The sequence below is a fragment of the Lampetra planeri genome, chromosome 12 (genome assembly GCF_965212315.1).
Source record: "Lampetra planeri chromosome 12, kcLamPlan1.2.h2, whole genome shotgun sequence".
NCBI lineage: Eukaryota > Metazoa > Chordata > Hyperoartia > Petromyzontiformes > Petromyzontidae > Lampetra > Lampetra planeri.
Window position 1 is genome coordinate 11,509,744 of NC_136118.1, and position 20,937 is coordinate 11,530,680.

The window sequence follows — 20,937 nt, forward strand, 5'->3', positions numbered from 1 at the left end:
GGGGGGCTGAGTGTTGGGGGTTGGGGGTGGAGGGTGGGGGGTGGTTTCAGGGGCGAAAAGCAGCCAGAGAGTTTGTACACCACGGGGCTGGGACAGAGATTACAACGTCGCAACCGCAAGGTGTGCGAGGGGGAGCGGGTGATGATAAATGATGGGTGTGTGTGTGTGCGTGTGCTGCTTGCCTAGGTCTCTGTGGGTCACGACCGAGAGGGAATGGTCAGGGATTTAAGGCTAAGAGCTTGACGACCCCTTGGGCACTTAAAGATAACCCACTGACCGTCCCGGGGCACGTCACGTGCACACACACACTCGCACTCACGGGACTAAGCGTGCCGCCACCGCGCATGAGATAACTCCCCGACCCTTGCGCTCACATTCTGGGCCGTGAGCCCTGCGGAGTGCTTTGTAGGCGCCGGTGTAGGTGTCCGTACTCCCAGACGGGTGACGTGTGGAACGTCGGTGCAACGGTGAGCGCACTGCACTTTGAACCCTGATGTGCGAGTTCAATTCCTGGCCACGGCGAACATCGGTGGAGTGATTAGCTAAAACTGGTTCCCTGGCCTCTCCTTCACCTTTTCTTCAACCCGCACTGTCCAGCGTGGTGAAGTATGGTCAAACGTTCCCCGTGACCAACACCGCGTGGGGGGTGGCCTTCATCCAGCAGTGGATTGACAAAGGGGCTATTGGCAACATCTGTCCGATTTTGTCGAACAGCGAAGCACTAAGTTAGCCGGTCGTGATGCTATGAAAGTACTGCGTGCGGGAATATGTTTTTTATCTGCTCAGTTACAGCGCTGTTTCCTTTCTATTCGAGTGAAAAAACTGTGAATCTCTACGAATGATGTCAAAGAACACAGTGGCGCTGTGCTCATCCGTGCACGGAAGGAGCTATACAATCTTGGTAACCTGGCTGTCGAATCTTGGGCGTTTACACCGTCGGAAATTTGCATCTGAACCCCCACGGCGGCGGGGACCTTTATGTCTCCGTGCCACAAGGGGGCGAGGCTGCTAATAAATAATGTGGCCCAGTTGGCACTTTGGGGCTTTGGCATGAGTTGACACGAAACATTTCGCCCGCGTGTGATCGCACGCCCTCCGAAGTCATGCGCTGTGATGGAGAGAGACTCGAGTTTGACGAGTGGGCCCCGTGGTGCACGGACACGTGCGAATGTTCCATACACGCCCGAATGTTAACTCTCTAGCGCGCGTTCATTCTTACGGTGAGCTCTCATTCTGTGCCCGGATCCTAAAGGCAAAGTACAGCCACGGGGCCTTATATCTTCACATCCTGAGCCGGGGAATTGGAAATGTCCTGAAGAAGGAATCATATTGTGATTTATGACCAATTCACCCGCAACGTGCCCAATCTCGTAAGCGATGCAGGGTTCAACCTGGACAGTGCGATTTTTAGCGTGCATAACAGGTGTTATAGGGTTGCGAGGCTACCCAGAGATCAGCAGGGGGGGAAGTGCGGTGAAATCCTTCGTTGCGCTGCACTTCTGTGCACATCTAAGTTCTCTGCCCATACAAATCCACACTGACCAGCGCGGCGAAGTATGGTTAGGTAACCTCCACAAGCGGCATGGCGTCTCGCAGCGGATTGACCAAAGGGCCGTCCGTATATGTGAACGTAATTCTTCGCCTCCACGCGTTTGCTCTGCTCGTTCACGTAACTTTTCAAGCTAAACCGCAGTGCTTTGATTGAACCACTCGTAACATTGCAACGCAGGTACAAGTCCGTTCCCCTATAATGCCGCGTGTTGTTCTCATAACGCGAATTGGATCTAACGCGTTGAATCCATTACCGAACACAATTTTTCCAACGTGGACGCGAATTGTATACGACGCGATCGAGCGAACAGCCACGTCGCGCGATGAGGAATGAGCGGTGGTACGGCTGCCTCGGCGTAGCATCACGCAAGGCGGTGGGATGCTGCTGGATGCTCCTCTGTCTTTGTTCAGGCTGCATGTGCATCTCACGTGTTATCGCGGACTGTGCTTTTATCTTGATGTTCATACTTTATTTATTCTAACGCGATTTTTCCATAACACGGTGTTCTTCAGGAACGCAACTACTGCCGCGTTGATAGGAGAACAGACTGTCCACCCTGTACTGTACTGGAAGTTACAGGGAGAATGTCTAAAGAAGTCTGAGGGACTACCAATTACTCTCTTGCGTTTGTGTGCGCTGGCATGCGATTTAATATGTAGATTTGTGTTATAGCACTGAAGCTTAATTCACAAACTATAGCAGTGGGCAAGTGAAAATAAACTCATTACTGGAGTTTGATGCAGCTTGAAACAAAGCAATGGAGGTTATGTTTAAACAAAAAAAAAGATATGGCACACGGAACAAACCTGCTTTGATTACCAGGTGGGAGTATTTAAGATACTTGTTTTTTGTTCCGGGCATGAATTATGCTTCGGCACGGCCGTAAGTGTCCCTTTGTATATTTGTGTTGGATGGACACCATAGGCTCGGACTCATTTAGATAGGATGTAAATATTTACCCAAACCCGGGAGCAAAGATAGCGCAAAATGAAAGGATCTTGGCTGCTGAGTGGTTGCGATGATCCCAGGAGCCTTTTTGTTTGCGGAGCCTCGACTCTCCGACCGCTCGCGCCCTCGGCTCCTCCTCCTCGCGCGCCCTGCGTTCGGAGAAACTCCGCTGCCGATGGCACTCGCGGGCGGACGGCAGCGAATTTCCCCCAATTTTTCAATGGCTACAGCTGCGGGCGCTTGGTGTAGGGGGGGGGGTGGCGGTGGAGTGGGGGGGCGTTTTGATTGTGGAAGCGCGCGAGGCTGGCGACCGCAAACGCGGCCCTGCCAAAACTTGCACGGATTTGTCGCGTGGGCAGACCGTGACACGACCTTTTAAAGAACGACGCTGTCCCCCCGGGCGTGAGAGACGGGGGCTAATCCGAGGGTCGTGTCGCTTGCCGGCGGAGCGTGGATCATCGCGGGACGTGAACCGTGAATTGGAATCGAATTTCGGCGCCCGTCGTAGGCCGCGATGGGCTCGGGTCATTGCTGCAAAGCGTTAAGGAGTGTTTGCCAACGCTGTGTGGACGTTGTATTAAATTTCACCCGTGTGTTCAGAGCTCGGTCAACCCGAGATGTTCCTTGCGAACGGCAGACACGCACGTTAAGTGGACGTTGGAGGCCGGGCATTCTCTCTCTCTCCACGTTACGGCCACGGCGGCGTGAGGAATGGAAAAGTTTGTTCGCGACCGTAACGTTACATTTTTGATCTAATCCATGAGGTTTCGTACACGGGTGGGTGGAGGGAGGGGTGGTGGGGGGTCTTGATGTACATGTGCAGAGAGACTGCTCGTCTCGGCGGCTTGCCGAAGCAATGAGCAGAATTGTTTAGAATTTTGTTTTTACACGTGTGTGTGTGTGTGAGGCCGTTGGGGTGGATCAGTGTTTGAGCCTGAACAATCTGCTCCGTGTGCCTTGGGAGTTTGTAAGTTGTAGCGCTGCTAACCACGGCCGCCACCGCCACCCCCAGCTTCTTCCCCACTGGGCTCCGGAGAGGTCTGTCCGATGTTCACATGGTTTCCTCTTCTGTATATTTTGGTAATTGAGGTTCAACGTTGAAGTTGACTTTGAACATTTTGGTCACGGTTTGCTCTTTTTGGTGCGCGTATCCTCCCGGGTTAAAGCACTGGAAGAGAAATCGGAAGGTCGTTAGTTCAAATCCTGGTCGGAGATCGAGTCGGCCTTTCAGCCCTCCTCCCAGGGGCGATTAAAATAAGTTCCGCTTTTGTGGCAAGTCCGCTATGGTTCGCCTCTAGTTATACTTGCCACTGGAAATGTGGAATTCTCACCAGTGGCTCAGCGCTGCCAGTGATGACCAGCGCAAACGTGAGTTCGATTGGGGAAGGCGATTTTACATGGGCGCTTGAGAGTTGAGTCCTGTGCGCGTGTGTGTGAGCACCTGTGTGTATTGCGCTCTCTCATTTCCCAGATGCGTAATTGGGAAATGCATGTGCAGAAAAAAAATACGACGAGAGCACATCTGCCGAGCTCTTAAAATCCTTTAGACATTTCCTTATTGGCGCTTGCTGTCCTTGAATAAATATACGGAGACAAAACGCTTCCCGAATGTAAAACACGTGTGAGATTAGCATGTGCGCGTTTTACCCCGTACGTGGGGGAAAAAACACTGGCAGGCGCGTGACCATCGTCTCCTTGTCTGTGCGCGACCCATGCGGGAAGCGACGCACTCTTGCCAGCCTCCGGTACGTTGATGCATTACGGGATGTCCCTAGTAAATGCGTAACTCCTTGCTGTAATCTGTTCCACGCGGAGGTCGTCGACGACACGCTCCGGAAAAGGTACGGATGCGGAGCGTGCCAGTCCATGGGTGACGCTGCGGGCTTTTCTTGTGCGTTGGAGTGAATTACGTGTGCACAGTCCTGCTAGCTGACCACAAAAATAACCATCCCCCCTGGCATCTCGCTGCAGACGGGGGCAGGGTTTTTGCACGAGAGCAAAACGACCGCTGAGCTTATCCACTTGGATGTTTTTGACCCCAGCATCGCAGGTGGGGCCGGCTCAATCCCTCGGTGCCCTCATGCCAACTCTCAACATTGCCGCGCGCTCCCACCATGTGCATGGCAGCAGTGGCGTCTCAAAAGCCGTCGCCATGGACCGGCTTTATTGTCATTGTCCTGCCGACAGTAGAAAAGGAGAGTTGGGCCGTCTTGCCTTTCCAGCAATGTAGCAGTGGAATGCTGAATATGACATACCGGAGTGTGTGCTGTCAAACTCGGCAAGCCACCCAGACCAGTCCAATGAGCGAGCATCGCCGTTTATTCGGTAAATCCTCGTGGGACACGAGCAGAGACAGAGAAATGCGTTGTGTGCGCGATTTTTGAGAAGTTGTTCTTTCACGGAGATTTAATTCCAATAATTTCTTTGGCAATTGTATCCTTGCGCGTTGTTCAAGGTATTAAAATGCGTTTTTAAACGGGTGTTAAACTATCATGATCCATCTATCTGCTTGGCAGCGTCTTTTTAAATCCACCTAAGTTCAATCGTGCAAATGAATTTTGCCGTCACAGAACAAATTTGTTTGTGATCGTGCGAGCACGAGCGTGTGAGGCTGGCGGAGGACAGCCTTCGCCGTTGTGTGCACAGCCACGGACGGTTCCAATCGCCACGCGTGCCGCCCTCCTTTTGAAAGCTGATTTTTAAAAGGGGTATAAATTCTGGATTCCAGCAACCCATTTGTCAGACCTTGGATTCCAGACATGAATGGGCAGAAGGCTCCAATAAAGAGACTTTACAACGGTGGGGTCCATGGGCCCACTGGGGAGCACCCGAGTGCTGCAAGTGCTGTCTACATGTCGAACTTCATTGGCACCGCACGTAACCAACCGTGCTAGTTGGCGGTGTGGGGGAAGGACAAGAAACTAAACACAAAAAGCAGTTCTAACGAAATGAGCTTTCAATCTTGATGATGCAAAGTGCATAGCTCCAGTGGCTTCTACATACAGGAAGGCAAAAGCGTTCCAGACGGCCGCAGAAGCGCATCAGAAAGCGCGCGTCGTGGTGACCGTCTTTGTTCAGCGGTTAGCCAAAAGCCGCCTCTGCTGCGAGGATGACCGGAGCTGGCGTGACGGCGAACGCTCCTCGACAAGATCGGCGAGGGTGTCGCGGTTCGTTTGTGGCGAGCCCTTTGTGTGCGACGAGCGTGACCCTCACACGCTACCCCCCCCCCGTTTGTCTCCTCCCCCCCCCCCCCAGCAAGCGCGCCCTACTGGACCCATCCGGAGAAGATGGAGAAGCGCCTGCACGCTGTGCCCGCCGGGAACACCGTCAAGTTCCGCTGCCCCGCCGCCGGCGTGCCGATTCCCTCCATCGTGTGGTTCAAGAACGGCAGGGAGTTCCACGGAGAGCACCGCATCGGGGGCATCCGGGTGAGCGGTGGGGGGGGGGGGGTGGGACAGTCGCGAGGGTTCGCATGCACGAGGTGACGTGCGCGACGGACGAGCAGCTTTCGCGCGTGGCCCACCGCGACGCACGCTCGGCCCACGCTTACGGCACACGTGTGACGCACACAGAGCACACGCGTGACGCACACGGTGCACACGGCGCACATGGCGCGCACAGAGCACACACGTGACGCAAACGTGGACTGTGTCGAACACACGCGTGACGTTCAAATGGAAAACACACGTGATCACGTACGTACTCCATTGAGAAGCACGTGTACGGTGATCGCACGCACAGACCACGCACCCGGAATTGAACACACGTGACTGGGCTGTACGTGTATGGCCCACTCAATGAATTTGGAAGGCGAGGGGTTTCGTGTTTGAGATAGTGTCGTGTTCAAATAAAGGATCTCGTACATTCGGCAGATCTTCCAGCATAAAGCCATAGATTCGTGTTTTCGTGAGAAATGTATTTAAGTCTTCAGTTGAATTACCACATTTAACAACAACTTTGGACGTTTTAAATATGAATGCTAAGCTGTCACATGTTGCCCACACGTAAAGCCCTTTGCCGAACGTTCACACGGGGTCCGAATGCTTTCATTGAGTTGTCCGTGAACGTCAGCGGAAGCAGTGTTCATCGCGACACTTTCGCCGCCAAATATTTTACGTGGGAATGGCTTCTGAACGATTTTTTTCGTATTTTTTTTTCTTTTACTTTTCCAGCGAGTGAGCACTTGCTGGCTGACGGACGTGGCCCTAATCCCGCGGCAAAACAGGTCCCCCCCATATGATCTAGAGGCACATATCTGCACGCAGAAGGGATTTATGTTGTGGTTTGACAGGGCCCGGGGCAGGTGACAAAAAACCGAGCAAGTCCTCGCAACTCCCAGCCACCTCCTGAAACGGGAGAGAGAATTTCTTCAGCTTTGCGTTCGGATTATTGCTGTTGATCTATTGTCAGCGTCTCCTGCCTGTCAACAGCACTTGTTTTTCGAACAAAGCCAGTTGAATTATGTGGGATAATATTTTCGGAAGGAAGCATTCACCGAGCGATGTAATAGAGATTTACTTATTCTTTTTCCGTATGGGTTATACCGACGGAATTTGAATACGCTTATCCGATAGTCGTAGCTGCCCCAATGTGTCACTTTTCTAGTGGTTTTTACAAAAAGTATTGTACCAAAGCACTCATGTGCTCCCATATTTTATCACAATATACGTAACTTTCGAAATGTCATTTTAAAATGTTCACATGTGAAATGTTTTATATAAAGAAAAAGAATGTGTGATGCATTCTTTGAACAACTCTTAAGTTATGGCTATAGAGGAGTAAAATAAAAACAAACCTAAGACAAAGTAAAGTCGATTTAATTTCCACGAACGGTAAAAAAAAAGACAAAAAAAAACCTGATCCCAGCTGCACAAAAGTAAAACGATTGACGGCATTACTCCCCGGCTCAAGAAATCCATCAGCTCAACAGCCCCTGTCTGCCTCTTTACTCGGAGACTAAAGGTTGCCACGGTAACTACCCGTTGATTGAAAGTCCGCAAACCTTAACATTCCAGAGTGTTATTTTGGTGGAGGTTAGAGGTCGGCCTTGCAGAGCGATGCTGTGGAGGAGGGAGTGGCGGCGGTGGTGGTGGTGGCTGTGGTGGGGGAGACCCGAGCTCTCTGTTCGCCTTAGTCTTGGGTTGAGCCCACGAGAAAACCTGGCGCCTTCGGCTTTCTCTCCCTGCGCTCGCTTTCTCTCCATCTGTGAGTGCGACTCGCGGGTGAAAAGCACGGGGAGTTTGGTTACTCGGTGCTGCGCGGATGCTGGGGCTGGTCAGAGCCGGTTTGCAGCTTCGGGCATTCGTTTTATTTTGCAGTTTTGCAGTAAACACACAGTTTTGCTTGGTTGCTTTTTAGCTGCGCCAAAAATGTTTTGATTGAGGTTAATTATAGGAGTTATTGTGCTTCGCCGGGACCTATTGTGGAGAATAACGACAAAAGTTAAGTGTTTGCCCTGCAAAATAATGAGTTTTTTTTAAATATACCGTCCATGAAAAAAGGGCACAATCAATCGTATACCTTTTTAAAATTATATAATCCGTATACGCATAACGCGTATTTATCGTATGTCATTTTACATAAAGGTCCAAACACCATCTCTGTTGGTAATGGTGATACTTGGATGCACACTTCTAGCTCCCGGTTACTCGTAGAAAATCCAATTACTTACTTAGCCAATCCCACACAAGCTCACGCTCCCACAAACACAACAAACAAAACCATTGTGACGCGGGGGGGGGCGAGGGATTACACGCAGAAACGCACCCATAGTCTCATCTTAGGCCCGACTAATTGGTTCGGGCCAATTAGTCGCCTGCTTTGTAAAACACGGAGCGTCTATCATCAGGCTGCGCCTCTTTTGACGTGCGGCTCTCCACCGGAGCGAGCTGCCGGCGTCTGTCGTCGGACGGGCGCGGCAAGCGCGGACGGACGGACGTGCTGATGACAGAACGGTGGCGGCGGAGGGCTCTTGCCCTCTCGCTGCCCCCCCCCCCAGCCGACTGTATGTGTATTTTTTTTTCGCGTTTGTCCTCTGCGCACACTAGACACGCCGGCGGTGCCCACCGCTTGTGCGACGGCGCGGCTTTTGGCACGCGGTTGTATTAATTTAAAGCGCGTGCGCCGGTGGGGAGCGGTGGGGAGCGGTAGCGTCGTGGCTAGCGTCGTGGCTAGCGTCGCGGCTAGCGTCGCGGCTAGCGTGCGTGGTGGGGAGCGGTAGCGTCGCGGCTAGCGCGCGCTGCTCTACGAACCTGGCAGAGTTCGATTCCTGCTCGCGGCCAACACTACTGACGATTATCCTGGGCCTCCCTTAGGTCGACTCGGCCTCAAATGAGGACCTGGTGCGGTGTGTAAACATCGCCACTTGGGGAGACGAAGGCGGCCGGGCGTGGTGTTTGCCACCCCCCATCCCGCCTCGTGTGCCGTGCCGGCCTTCATAGGATCTTCATCTTTGCAGTGTACGGCGTTTGTGGGCAAAATTGTGGGTTTTTTCGCGATGCTACCCTAGTTGTAACTTGCAGTGGACTGAGGCATCGACTAGAAAAACTAGTTTAAGTACAAAACCTTATTTTTACTGATTTAGTACTCTCCTGTCACACTCCCAACGAGACTTCGTTAAAGCAACAGAGATCGCAGTGAGGCTACGAGTTTCGTTCTCGGTATCAGTCGAACCAAAGATGGAATTTTCTCGATTCGTGGAATTATCTCCAATGGCAGCCCGGAGGCATTGGTGGAAATTCCACATTGCCACAGTTGGGGTCGGTCTCTCCCAAGGATGATCGCTGTTTCTCACAAAGCGATAATGTTAGCATCGATTCCGGAGCGATGATGGGCTGCTACCGAGAGTAGAACATGGGACAATTAACAAACGCAAAGGAACGTGGTGCATGTTTAAAGCAGAACGAAAATATTTGCAGCAGAGACGGAAGATTTATCCAAAGTTTGGCAATTATTAGAAATGAATCAAACGATAACTTCAGTACACGTACAAATTGCAGCTGATAAATAACTAAGATGCCACGGATTATTATTTTTATTATTTTACTCAACTTAAAAGTCCAAAAAAAAAAACATGGGAAAAAATACAAAGCATGACAATGAAGCTGTTTTCCGTCCCAGAGTATTATTATCAATGTGACATCTGTGCCCGTGTTTATTTGGAAAGTGTTCGGTGCCGTCCCACAGTCATCGTCGTAGCGGCGTCTTCGCTGCTGCTGGTCTCAAGGCTCTTGCGAGTTGTCGCGTCGCTTCTCGCCGTGGCACAGCAGCCGTGGAGCGTTGCTCGTAGTTCCCAGAAGTTCGGCGCTTGCTTAACGGATCCCACCGCTCCGGACGGCCTGCTGGAGGCTCGGCCCTTTGCAGTTCGTTGAGCTCCGGAGAACTTATTCAAAACAGAGAGCCGGTCGGCGTCGTAAGCATTCTTTTTCTAAACGGGGGTAAAAGCGTTCAGGGCCTGCCGAGCGGAGTGTTGTCTTAACCGGGCCGCCGCCGCGGCGTGACGTTGCTCCGTCGGGATTCCAGACGAATGATCTCAGCGCCGCTGCGGGTGAGCTGCGGGGTGAGCTGCGGGTGAGCTGCGGGACACGCGTGGGGGCACGGCGGCGGCGGCGGCGGCGCCCGTGCCGTGCCAAACGGCGCTCCCCGTTCGCTTGAGTTACGGCGCGAGGCCCCCGGAGTGCGGCCCCACAGGGGGGCTGGTGTCTTGAGAAAATGTCTTTTCATTGCTCCTCGCGGCTCGGGGCTATTCGCTTGAACATCGAGACACCGTCGGCGTGACTCGTGCCAGGTGAGGGACCCCTTGCGCCGGTCGCCGCATTGCGAGGTCGGCAGCGGAGGGGGAGTGGTCCAGATGCCGTCGCTGGCTTGAAAATCTAAACTGGATTTTTGTTTGGAGTCCGCAGAGACGCACACAACTTTAACACAAATGAAACGGGCTCTCATAGTTGCCACAGAGCGTAACAAAGTCGCGGTAAAACAATGGAGAGGGCAATTGAGAGATTTCCAGATAAACTTCTAAAAGAATTGTCAATGCAATGACCTCATTGATGCTGTGCAAAGTTTAAAGGGAGAAAGTTTAAGCGCTTGGGATTTTTTTAATCGGGGCCAAAACAGATGCATACTTCACCATGGTGGTAAATGCTCACCACGACCGTAAATTGAACTCGGGTCGCCGGGATCGAAGCGCAAGTGCGCGCCAGCTGCTGCGCCAGCATGTACAGTCCGTAGCCAAGCGTGATTATAATCGTAGGTGCCCAAGCGAATTGCAAGAAATTTCGCTTCTTTGCTTTGCGTGATGCGTTTCCAGCGCGGTTTCGCTCTGCCCAGCAAGGCGAGCCGGCGGCGTTATGGAGCGGACCGGCGTGGGTTGCAGGTGGCGGGTCACGTCGCGGGCCGAAGGCCCCAGCGTAGGAAGGAGGCGGAGGAGGAATGCTGCTGGGTAACGGTGTGTGGGTGTGGTGCCCGAGTGGGTCCGTGGGAGGGGAGGGGGGCGGCAGGTGGGGCCTGTCCTCACTCGCCGCCTCCTCCATACCTCCAGGGCAGAGCCGCCTCTGACCGTAACGCGAGCTCTCCTAAAGCCGGCGGCGGCTTATAGCACCTGTGGGACCCCCGAGTCGTGGAGGTGATGCTGAGCGAGGATAAGGGTTGCTGGAGGCCGGTGTGTTGGGGGGAGCGGCGGGGGGGGGGGCATTAAGGGACAAAGCGGTGTCTGTTAGCCCCCACTGGCTCCGAGGGGGTGTGCTGTGAGGCCTGTGGGTTTTTGGGCCGACGGCTGAGGCCAGGGTGCTGTATACAAATTCAGTGAAACTATTTTATCAACTCTTCGAATGAGCACACTTCAAAATGTTTGGATTTGTCTTGAAGTGTTTAGTTTATGAAGGCTCTTAACACACACACACAGAGTATAGTTTGTTGACTATCGCGGCAGTGGATCGCCATTGACCGCCCAGCGTGCTGGTCATGACTCCGCGCAGTATCAGCCGGTGGCTGTCTGCACCGTGAAGGGCACTGCAGAGCAACCCTGGCACCGGTGGCGACCCACGGTGGGCCCAGGCTGGGCCTGCAACCCAAACGCGTCCGTCCGTAACGCGGCACTGAATCGGAACCATTCCGTCACCGGTGGACGTTCCGGCCATCTACGAAGAAGAAGATCCATGACCCCAAACGTAGTACATTTCTAGGTTTTTTTTCCCCCCCTTCCTCTCGGCCAGTGTTATTGACAAATGAGTTTTTTTTTATGTTTGCGTTCGTGCACCGCTGCCAACGCACGGATCACGCAAAGAAGCTAGAGTGGCCAGCTGCGTTTTTATATAGCCACGCACATGCAGTCTTGGAGTCTTAAAAGTACTTCCGCGTAACCTTTAAACGACATTTTTCGGAAATATTTACAGATCGCCCGGTCCGCCCGTACAGGTGTGACCGTGTGAGAGGGTGTCTGTTAGTGCGTGCCAGGATGCAGGCTTCTCCACACGGCCGGCCTGCCACGTCCTTCCTTGGGGTGCGCGAGCGGCTTGCGGTGTTGCGGTTGAGCCGAGGGAGGCGTGTTTGGTTTAGGAAGAGAGGGGCACGGGCGGGTGGGTGGGTGGGTAGGGGCAGCAATGCGTGTAAAGAGGCGCTGGCGATGTAAAGTAGAAATTAATAAAAAATTGGGATTGCAAAGGGACGCGGGTGACAGTGATTCCTAAGCGAAGGTAACGGGGAGGCGTGGTGAGGCGTACACCGCGGTGAACGTGAACGGTGCGTAGCCGGCTGGCCCGTAATTACACCTTTGGGAACGTGGCTCAGACGCCAACGCAGGTGGAGGCTTAAGGAGTCACATTATCAACGAGCTGCAGACAATGGGCCCCACTGTGTGATTTCATCAACGTTCGTGGCCATCGAGGAGGCCCCGGTCGCTCGCATTCTTTTCACCCCAATGAGGCGGCGGAGGTGCCTCTTGTCGTTGCGTGGGATTGGTGTTGGATGAACTGGACTCGTCTTGTTGTGAGCATCTGCCTCCCGACCCGAGGTGTAAACACTGGAGTTTGCGGATCGTCATTGTTTTATAATGTTGTGTGTTGTGTTACGAAGAGGTGAAAGTGGTGAGATATATAAACACACGCTGGACCTTTTTGCCAAGCTGGTTTCAAAAAGGGTCACGAACATATTTATTTGGAACTAAACCATAACAACAAGAAATAATAAAGAATGACATCACTTGTGTGAAATTGATTTAAATCGTTAATCCCCGTAGAATATACTTTAATCGTCCGGGCTTTAAAATAACATTCGGATGCCTCTGTTGTGACTTTCCAAAAGAAGACGACATAATCTGTCAAACCATGTGTTTGGACACGTGTTTTTTTTTAAGGATAGGCAGGCATGTACACTATTGTATCTTCTATCCAACCACCACCTAACCCCCCCCCCCACCACACACCCCCACGTACCCCGCCCCCCCCCCCCCCCCCACTGGCTGGGGCAGTGGAGATGATGACGACGACGACGACGACGACGACGATGGCTGTTTGAATCGTGCTGCTGTCGCGCTGTGCGTGTGGCTGCAGCTGAGGCATCAGCACTGGAGCCTGATCATGGAGAGCGTCGTACCCTCGGACCACGGCAACTACACGTGCGTGGTGCGCAACCGCCACGGCACCGTCAACCACTCCTACCAGCTCGACGTCGTCGGTGAGCGCCCGCCCGCGACCCGCTCGCGAAACGCTCGCGACCCACTCGCGAACCGCCCGTGACCCGCTCGTGAAACGCTCGTGAAACGCTCGCGACCCGCTCGCGACCCGCTCGCGAAACACTCGCGCCGTTACCTCGTCTTTTTTTCACAAACGTTCATCGCGATATGAAGGATGCGCGCGGCAATCTCACGAAGCGGTGCGAGACTACCACGCGTTCGGGGATGGCCCGAGGAGTCCTTTCAAAGAGGTCCATCAGAGATTGCTACAAGAGATGGCAGGTTATCATTGTTCCAGACTCTTTGCACACATTTAGAGTGTGCGGGGGGGGGGGCGGAGCTTGAGAGGCTGTCATCGGTGTGCAAAACAAAGGTCGTAATATGCGTGAGATTACAGGTGTTGTGTACGATTTGTGTTTTTGTGAGACACACGGCTCCCAGACACGCGTCAGTGTTTTGTTGCCGCTTTCGCGATAATTGCGGCGACATTGGACACTGCGGCGGCGGCAGCGGCCGTGGTCCTGGCACCAAAGTGACGGTGAAGGGATGCGAGCGGATTAACACCGCTGATGGTTAATGTGGTCAGGTGGGGTCCACATAGTGGCCGGGTGTTTGTACGGCGGGGATCGGTGTCACCCATCGCCAGATATCCCGTCCTCCCGTCTGTCTTCAACACGATGAGCCATCTTTCCTTCCCTGCCCATCTCTCATTATTTAATTAATTTATAATTATAGTCTTTTTTTGTTTACACCGTATATAAATGTGAAAAACACCCATAAAGTTTGAGCCAACTTGTATGAGACTAGGTCCAATGCAGCAGTCGGTGACGTGTCTGAATTTCGGTGAAAATCTGCTGCCACCCTTCAGTGTGAGCGATGAAGAGGGCAAATCACACCGAGGTCGTGCGTTTCATCCGTGTCGTCGCGACACGAATCTGGCCCTTGGTCCGTTAATGTAACGTAGGTCTGCTGAACGCAGAATAGTTAAACGGTGAATAAAGGATCAACTTAAAAATATAGAATAACCTCCGTCGCACGTTTGCTCCTCGTGCACGTGTGTTTGTTCCCCTCTTTTTGGGAAGATGACACGAAATCGACGTACGGTGCAAAATAAGTTCTACATACATACAAACATGTACGTTGAACTTCTTTATTATGGTACGTAGCCAACCGTGCTAATCGGAGGTGCGGGGGGAGCGACAACAAACTAAACCCAAAAAGCAGTTCTCAAAAAATTTCTTTTTCAATCTAGATTATTTGAAAGTGCATAGCTCCAGTGCCTTCCTAATATCGGAAGGAAGAGCATTCCAGACGCCCGCAGAAGCGCATCTAAAAGCGCGCGATGCGATGACCGTCTTTGCTCGACGGTTAGCCAGAAGCCGCTGCTGCAAGGATGACCGGAGTTCGCGTGATGATAGTTTATCTATCTTGAGTGCATATGTGCTATGTACCAAGCTGCAGTTGGATCACGGAGCTTTGTGAAGTGTACATCTCAACACTGGCTCGGTGCAAATGAGCTGCAGCCTCAGTCACTTGATACACGCACGCACACACACACACGCGGCGTTTTTGTTTGAATGTGCCTTCCCTCTCTAACTGCAGGCGGCGTCGCTGTTTGTGCAAATAGATATCGGCTTGCTTTGTAGGCAGACACTTTGCAATCAAAATGATATAACGCCAAGTGCTGAGCCACCGCCTTTGCTCAAGCTCCATGGAAACATCACTTCCAAGGTTGTTTCATTACGTTTGTGCCGTATGGGGAGCAGCGGAAGTGTAACGATTAGCGCGCTGCGCTACGAAGCGGTTACCCCAGTCCGATTCTTGCTCATGGCCAACACCAGCACCTGGTGTGGTGTGTAGACATCGCCACTGGGGAGACAAAGGCGGCCTAGCATGGTGCTGGAAACCCATCCCTTCATGTTCCTTTCCGGCCATCATTGGTGCTCGCTACCAACGCTTGCCCCTCCAGCCTCGTCAGGCTGTATGGGGGATTTTCGTCTTCTTGTCTGAGCTGAGCGTAGACCGGCACAAGAAACATTGGTCAAGCTTGAAATTAGTTAAGCAGTTTATAAAGTGACTTTTTTTTATTAGTGATATAATCACAATTAATGAGGTTAGGTCTGCACTTGTTTATATGCATACCACTTATGACGGTCACCGATTCAATCAGAATTAAAACATTCGCGCCTGCACCATGTCGGATTCTTTACACGGACACGCGCTACATGTCTGCCGCAAAATAGATTCGTAACAAAATGTGGAATCTCAAGAAGACCACCACCCCATCAGCCGTGAGCGGAACGGAATGCGCATCGTGTTACTTGTGTTTATATCGCCCGAGCTTGTACATGCTGGGCGTCCATGGATACACAGCGCTTTGTCCAGGGCCCGCCTCGCCATCACAGCAAGAGGGGCCCGGGTTTGATTCCTGACTCGGGCAGCTTTTTGTGCGGAGGTTCTACGTTCTCCTGATATTTTTCTCCTGTTACCTACCACGAGTAAGAGAGACGTACAATTTAACTGGTGGTGGCCAAACATCCCGATGCCTAAATATTCCCGAAAACAATTACGCAGTTTGGATTACACAGGGCAGCAGCATTACGCCTCCCGCCGCTTATGAAAACCTGGCAGGACCCTCCTGAAAAAGAATCTCGAGACTCGGTGAGGCTTTCCTCGATAAACGAGCAGCGTAGTAATAATAATAAGATAAAAATGTCTATCAATCTCTTTTTATCTTCATCGCCTGTGATGGTCCGTTAATTATCTGCCGTTGCCAGGGATGCAGATTTTGAGAGATAGCCACGGCTCGGGGTGGCTTTCATCCAGCAGTGGATTGATCATGGCCGATGGTGATGATAATAGAACGTTTTAGGATCTGTTTGGGATGGCTATATTTTGTTCAGGAGATTTTTTGTTGTTGTTACAAAAGCGTTCTAAAAACCTGCACATGACCGGTGTGGTTTTGCGGTTACGGGGAATTGGCCGTTTATGCCCAAATTTATGGGCGAACTTTAGCTTTGAGAGGGGGAAAAAATCGTAAACGGCGAAAACGCGCAGTTCGAGCGGCCACGGCGGCCGCGAGCGCCGCGGCAGGGGCCTCCCACGTGGCGGGCGTCGCGACGGCGGCGGCGGCGGCGGCGGCGGCGGGCATGATGATTGCCCGTATCCCGTCCCGCCCCGCCGCTTTCCGAGGGGCCCCTCATTACGCCGGTACGCGGCCCTCGCCGTGTGCCAGCACGCGACTTCCTGCCCCCTCCCCCACCTCCCCTCCCGTGTGCCAGCACGCGCGCTCATGCACGCACACACTCGCTCATGCACACACGCACACACTTGCTCATGCACGCACACACCCTCGCTCATGCACGCACACACTCGCTCATTCACACACACACACGCGCGCTCATGCACACACACACACTCGCTCATGCACGCACACACGCACGCACGCACACACGCACACACGCGCGGACGTCGGCAACTAAGATCCCCCGTATAGCCTCAAGAGACTTTTAAGGCAAGTTCTTTGAGCGAGTAGCACCGATGAAGTCTGGCACAACACACGACGGGGGAGGTGGGTGGCTCGCAACACGCCCGGGCCGTACTTTGCCTTCCGAGTGGCGATTTTTACAAACCACATCAGGTGCTCATTTGAGGCCGAGTCGACCTGACATCGACTTTGGCTGGTGGGTTCTGTTTTGTTTCATTTCAAATGAAGCCATCCAGAAACGCTACAATACAGAACACTCGCAACGATATACCAAGAACAACATTTTACCAATGCAACTTTTTTTGCTTGTTCCATTAATAACATTCGCTGAGGCGATGGAGCTACGAAATGAGCTCGTGTGCAGTTACCCGGTGGATTATTACATATTGGGATCGCGAGAGACGTCAGCAGCTTGGGGAGACCTTCAGCAATGCATGAGCCATGGCTTCGATGACGATGATGATTGTCACCGCCATTTTCTCACGGCGCTTGTTCTTAATGCTCCGGATCGGTCCCTCGCCTCCTTCATCTTTCAACCCTTTGAACCTCGCCCCCTGAAGAACTCACTTATCCTGACTCGCACAATCTCGGGGCCCCTTTCCCATCCCCGCCGTGCAGAGCGCTCGCCCCACCGGCCCATCCTGCAGGCCGGCCTGCCGGCCAACCAGACGGCCGTGGTGGGCAGCAACGTGGAGTTCCACTGCAAGGTGTACAGCGACGCGCAGCCGCACATCCAGTGGCTCAAGCACGTGGAGGTGAACGGCAGCCGCTATGGCCCCGACGGCTCGCCCTACGTGCAGATCCTGAAGGTACGGGGGGCGCTCGTTGTGTCGAGGGCGATGGGGCGGCCAGGTCAAGCGAGTTGAATGCGCGTTCCCCAATGGCCAATTGGGTTTTTTTTTTTAAACGTTCAAATGGAATGTGTATACGGCTGTTTATTAATAGATGAATGCGTGCCGTACGTGTTTATTATTGGATGTCCTCAAGTTACACGTGTGTGTTGTGTTTTTATGGAGGGCAGTTGTGCAGCGGTTAGCGCGCTGCACTGTGAACCAGGGAGATCCGAGTTCGATTCCTGCTCACGGCTACCAACACCGGTGACGATTATCTGAACCAGTCCCGGGCCTCCCCGAGGTCGATTGTATAAACATCGCCACTAGGGAGAGAACGGCCATTCGTGGTGCTGGCCACCCACCCCCTCGTGTGCCTTGCTGGCCTTCAAAGGTGCTCGCTAAGAGCACTTGCCCCAACAGTCTGTCAAGGCTATGGGGTTAGGCGGTTTTTGTCTTTGTGTTTATGGATATAATATTGATTTTCTTTTATGTTCAAGAGTGTGTGTGCGTGATGGTCCCTGGAAACGTGATCAATCTCAGTCTGCGACATCTGTGCAATGTGTGACATTCGCCATTAACCCCCCTCTTTTTTTTAAGCACCCCGAGCCGACTACACGCACATAACTTAAATTGCCGTCGGCGTGAAACGCATCGCCGTCCCCTCGTTGGCCCAGATGCGGCGGCAGTGCCGGCCTCTGGCGGGGGGCGCCCCCGCTGGCCCTCTCGAGACAAGAGAGTGAGGAGGCTTAAACCCGAAGCCGACTTGACTGACGCTCGGATTAATCCTAAAAAGCGGCGCACGGAATCACTCGTGGACACCACCCCCCCCCCCACCACCCCCCGACTGCTTCCTGAAAAGAAAACAAAAACTTAAAACAAGCCAACGACAAAAAAAAACTATTTTTACCGCCCCGTCCGTCGGATTGAATGGCGATGGAGACATGGTGCGGGGTGCGGCCCATCTTGCCCGATGGCTGGCCACCCGCCCGCCCGCCCCGTACGCCCGTACACTGCGTCTCCGCCGTGGCTCACGGTCTCCTGTGTGTCGGTGTTGTTGTTGTTGGTCGGTCTGTGTGTTGTAGCGATCGGGGATAAATAGCCCCAGCCTGGAGGTGCTGACGCTCCACAATGTGAGCGAGGCGGACGCCGGAGAGTATGTGTGTAAAGTGTCCAATTATATAGGCGAGGCTAATCAGTCGGCCTGGCTCGCAATACGAGAAGGTAACGCAACAGTCCGACCGCCCGTCCGCATGACCGCCACGGCCGCCCTGCGTGTTGCTGGGTGCATGAGGGGCTCCCCCCCCCCCCCACCATCGCTGCCCCCCCACCTCCCTCCCGGTGCGCCCGTCCGCCTCCTCTTCGTCTGCTCCGACCCTCCCTGCGCAGGGTGGCCGGGCGCAGGGCCCCGATGGGCGGTGGGTTCGGTTGGATTCCCCCGCTTGCAAAATAAGGTCGACTCTTCCCGAAAAGCGACGTTATTTTCAGTGCACGGATCAAAGGCCATGGAAAAATCCCCACAGTGCGGCTCATTACAGCTCTCCTTCCTCCTGCCGTTCACCGCTGCTCTGCGACGATTCAACCACTCTCGCTTTCTCATTTCTGATATTTGAATCGTCAGTTTGACGTGTCACTTTTTAATGCAACATTAAGAATGGAGCTTGTTTAGTATCTCTCTTTTTGCTATTTTGCCTCTTAGTCGGTTTTAATATAAACACGTTCTGTTATTGCATAACTGTTCTTTTTTTAAACAATACTTGATTAATCCACTTTACGTGACAAAACTATCAGTCTTTACCTGCCTTGTTCTAATACTGCTGCTTTATAGAACTCCTTGCATCACATGGCTTCGGCTGTGATCCTTCTCCTGCTGTTCTTGCTTCTGCTGTCCTCATCACTCACCCTGTGCCTTGGCAGCCACAGGGTGCGGGCCAAGGCAAGGCTGCGATGAATGAGTTGCACTGTGGGCCAATTTCTCCATGCCGAGGTGCCTGGCATGGCCCTTAGAGAGGGTCTGCCCTGGTGGTGTAGGGGTTAAGGTGTGTGCGTCCTGGTGCAAAGGAGATGGTTTGTTGTTGGTGCTGTAGATGTTGGTTGCATTTACCCCTCTCTCTCTCCCCGTTTACCCCCATTGCCATTCCCCTGTCTCCCCACCCGCCCTTCCCTCCCTTCCCACAATGCACCCTCAAAAAACTTCTGCAGGGTGATGGGGCAACGTTAGAAACCCCATACGCTGTTGGAATTTCAATGGAGTTTTTTGTTTTGTGTCTCTCTCCTTCCCTGTTCACCTTTCTATTGTGCTTTTCCGTTTTTTCTTTCCATTGTTTATTTTTTTAGACGGCCGGAGTCAATACCACAGACAAGGAGATAGAGGTCCTCTATTTACAGAATGTAACATTTGACGATGCTGGGGAATATACTTGTTTGGCGGGTAATTCCATTGGGATCTCTCACCACTCTGCATGGCTGGTTGTCATCCCAGGTATACATGGACAAACTTCAGGAAGGCAGCCACTAGTCACAACGCTGCTTTGAACAGATGGTCCCAAGGCCTCGGGCCAGAAGGCTTGCACTGAAGCCGCTTAAATGAGCCGTAAAAAATGAAACAAAAAATCCTACTGGCGTGTGTGTAAAAGCCAATGCATATCAGGCAAAATCTTGCGATGGCTTCTCAGCTGAAGCGTGAATTTGCGCAGTCTTGGTTTTCTGTGTTTTAAGTTAATGTTTCTATATTTTAGCCGTGGTTATCATCACGGTAACAAATCGGTGGCGCTTCAGTTTACCGTTATCATCGCCATTGCCAGCAGCTCACCGTTAACTTCATTGCATCTTGACGTCTGTCATCACAGAGAATTATGATGTTCATCGCACAATTTGCAAAATTGCAATTTCCACTGTCAGGTCACGTTACCCTGATGAGACGTTACGAATTCTAAATTAAAGTCATTATTATTGCAACTTACATTTTTTTTTAATGCCAAACTGTGCCAAAGTCAGACAATGCCACCCCCTTTTCTCCGGTCCAAAAACCCCCCCCCCCCAACATTTCTTTGGCTTTTGCACACGGCCGTCGAGTGAGAGCTAAGTCACGATCCTTAAACTCCGACACGGCCTTGTGGCTACCAAAGCAGCGTTTCTAGTGGTAACGTCACATATTTTATGTGCGGTGTCTTCTTTGATAAATGCTATACGCGTGCAGTTTCCTACAAAGTGCTTCCGATTCACTGAAACTTGGGAACACGGCGTCTCGAAAAACAAACGGCAGCGGAGCCCTGTCACAGGGGGGGGTCCTTTCAGTGTCTGCCATTGTGGCTTCTCTGGGCACGACCAATTTGCATCGGGTGCACGAAACGCAAAACACGGTTCACAAAGTTGGCGGCGAGGCGCGTGGGTTCGGTCTCCAAAGACAACTCAATCCCAACCTCGTTGTGTGAAAAGTTATTATTACGTTGCA

At 52.6% G+C, this 20,937-nt stretch overlaps 1 protein-coding gene across 3 annotated transcripts in view; it reads left to right on the top strand.

Annotated features, from left to right (window-relative positions):
- LOC144721697 (fibroblast growth factor receptor 2-like) overlaps positions 1-20,937 on the top strand; it is an 82,155-nt gene that overhangs the window by 39,749 nt on the left and 21,469 nt on the right. For all 3 annotated transcript variants that reach the window (XM_078599550.1, XM_078599549.1, XM_078599551.1), the window contains 4 exons: positions 5,756-5,928; positions 13,045-13,168; positions 17,272-17,462; positions 19,821-19,965. In XM_078599550.1, the coding sequence (XP_078455676.1) occupies positions 5,756-5,928; positions 13,045-13,168; positions 17,272-17,462; positions 19,821-19,965 (633 nt within the window). The remainder of the gene's footprint in view (positions 1-5,755; positions 5,929-13,044; positions 13,169-17,271; positions 17,463-19,820; positions 19,966-20,937) is intronic.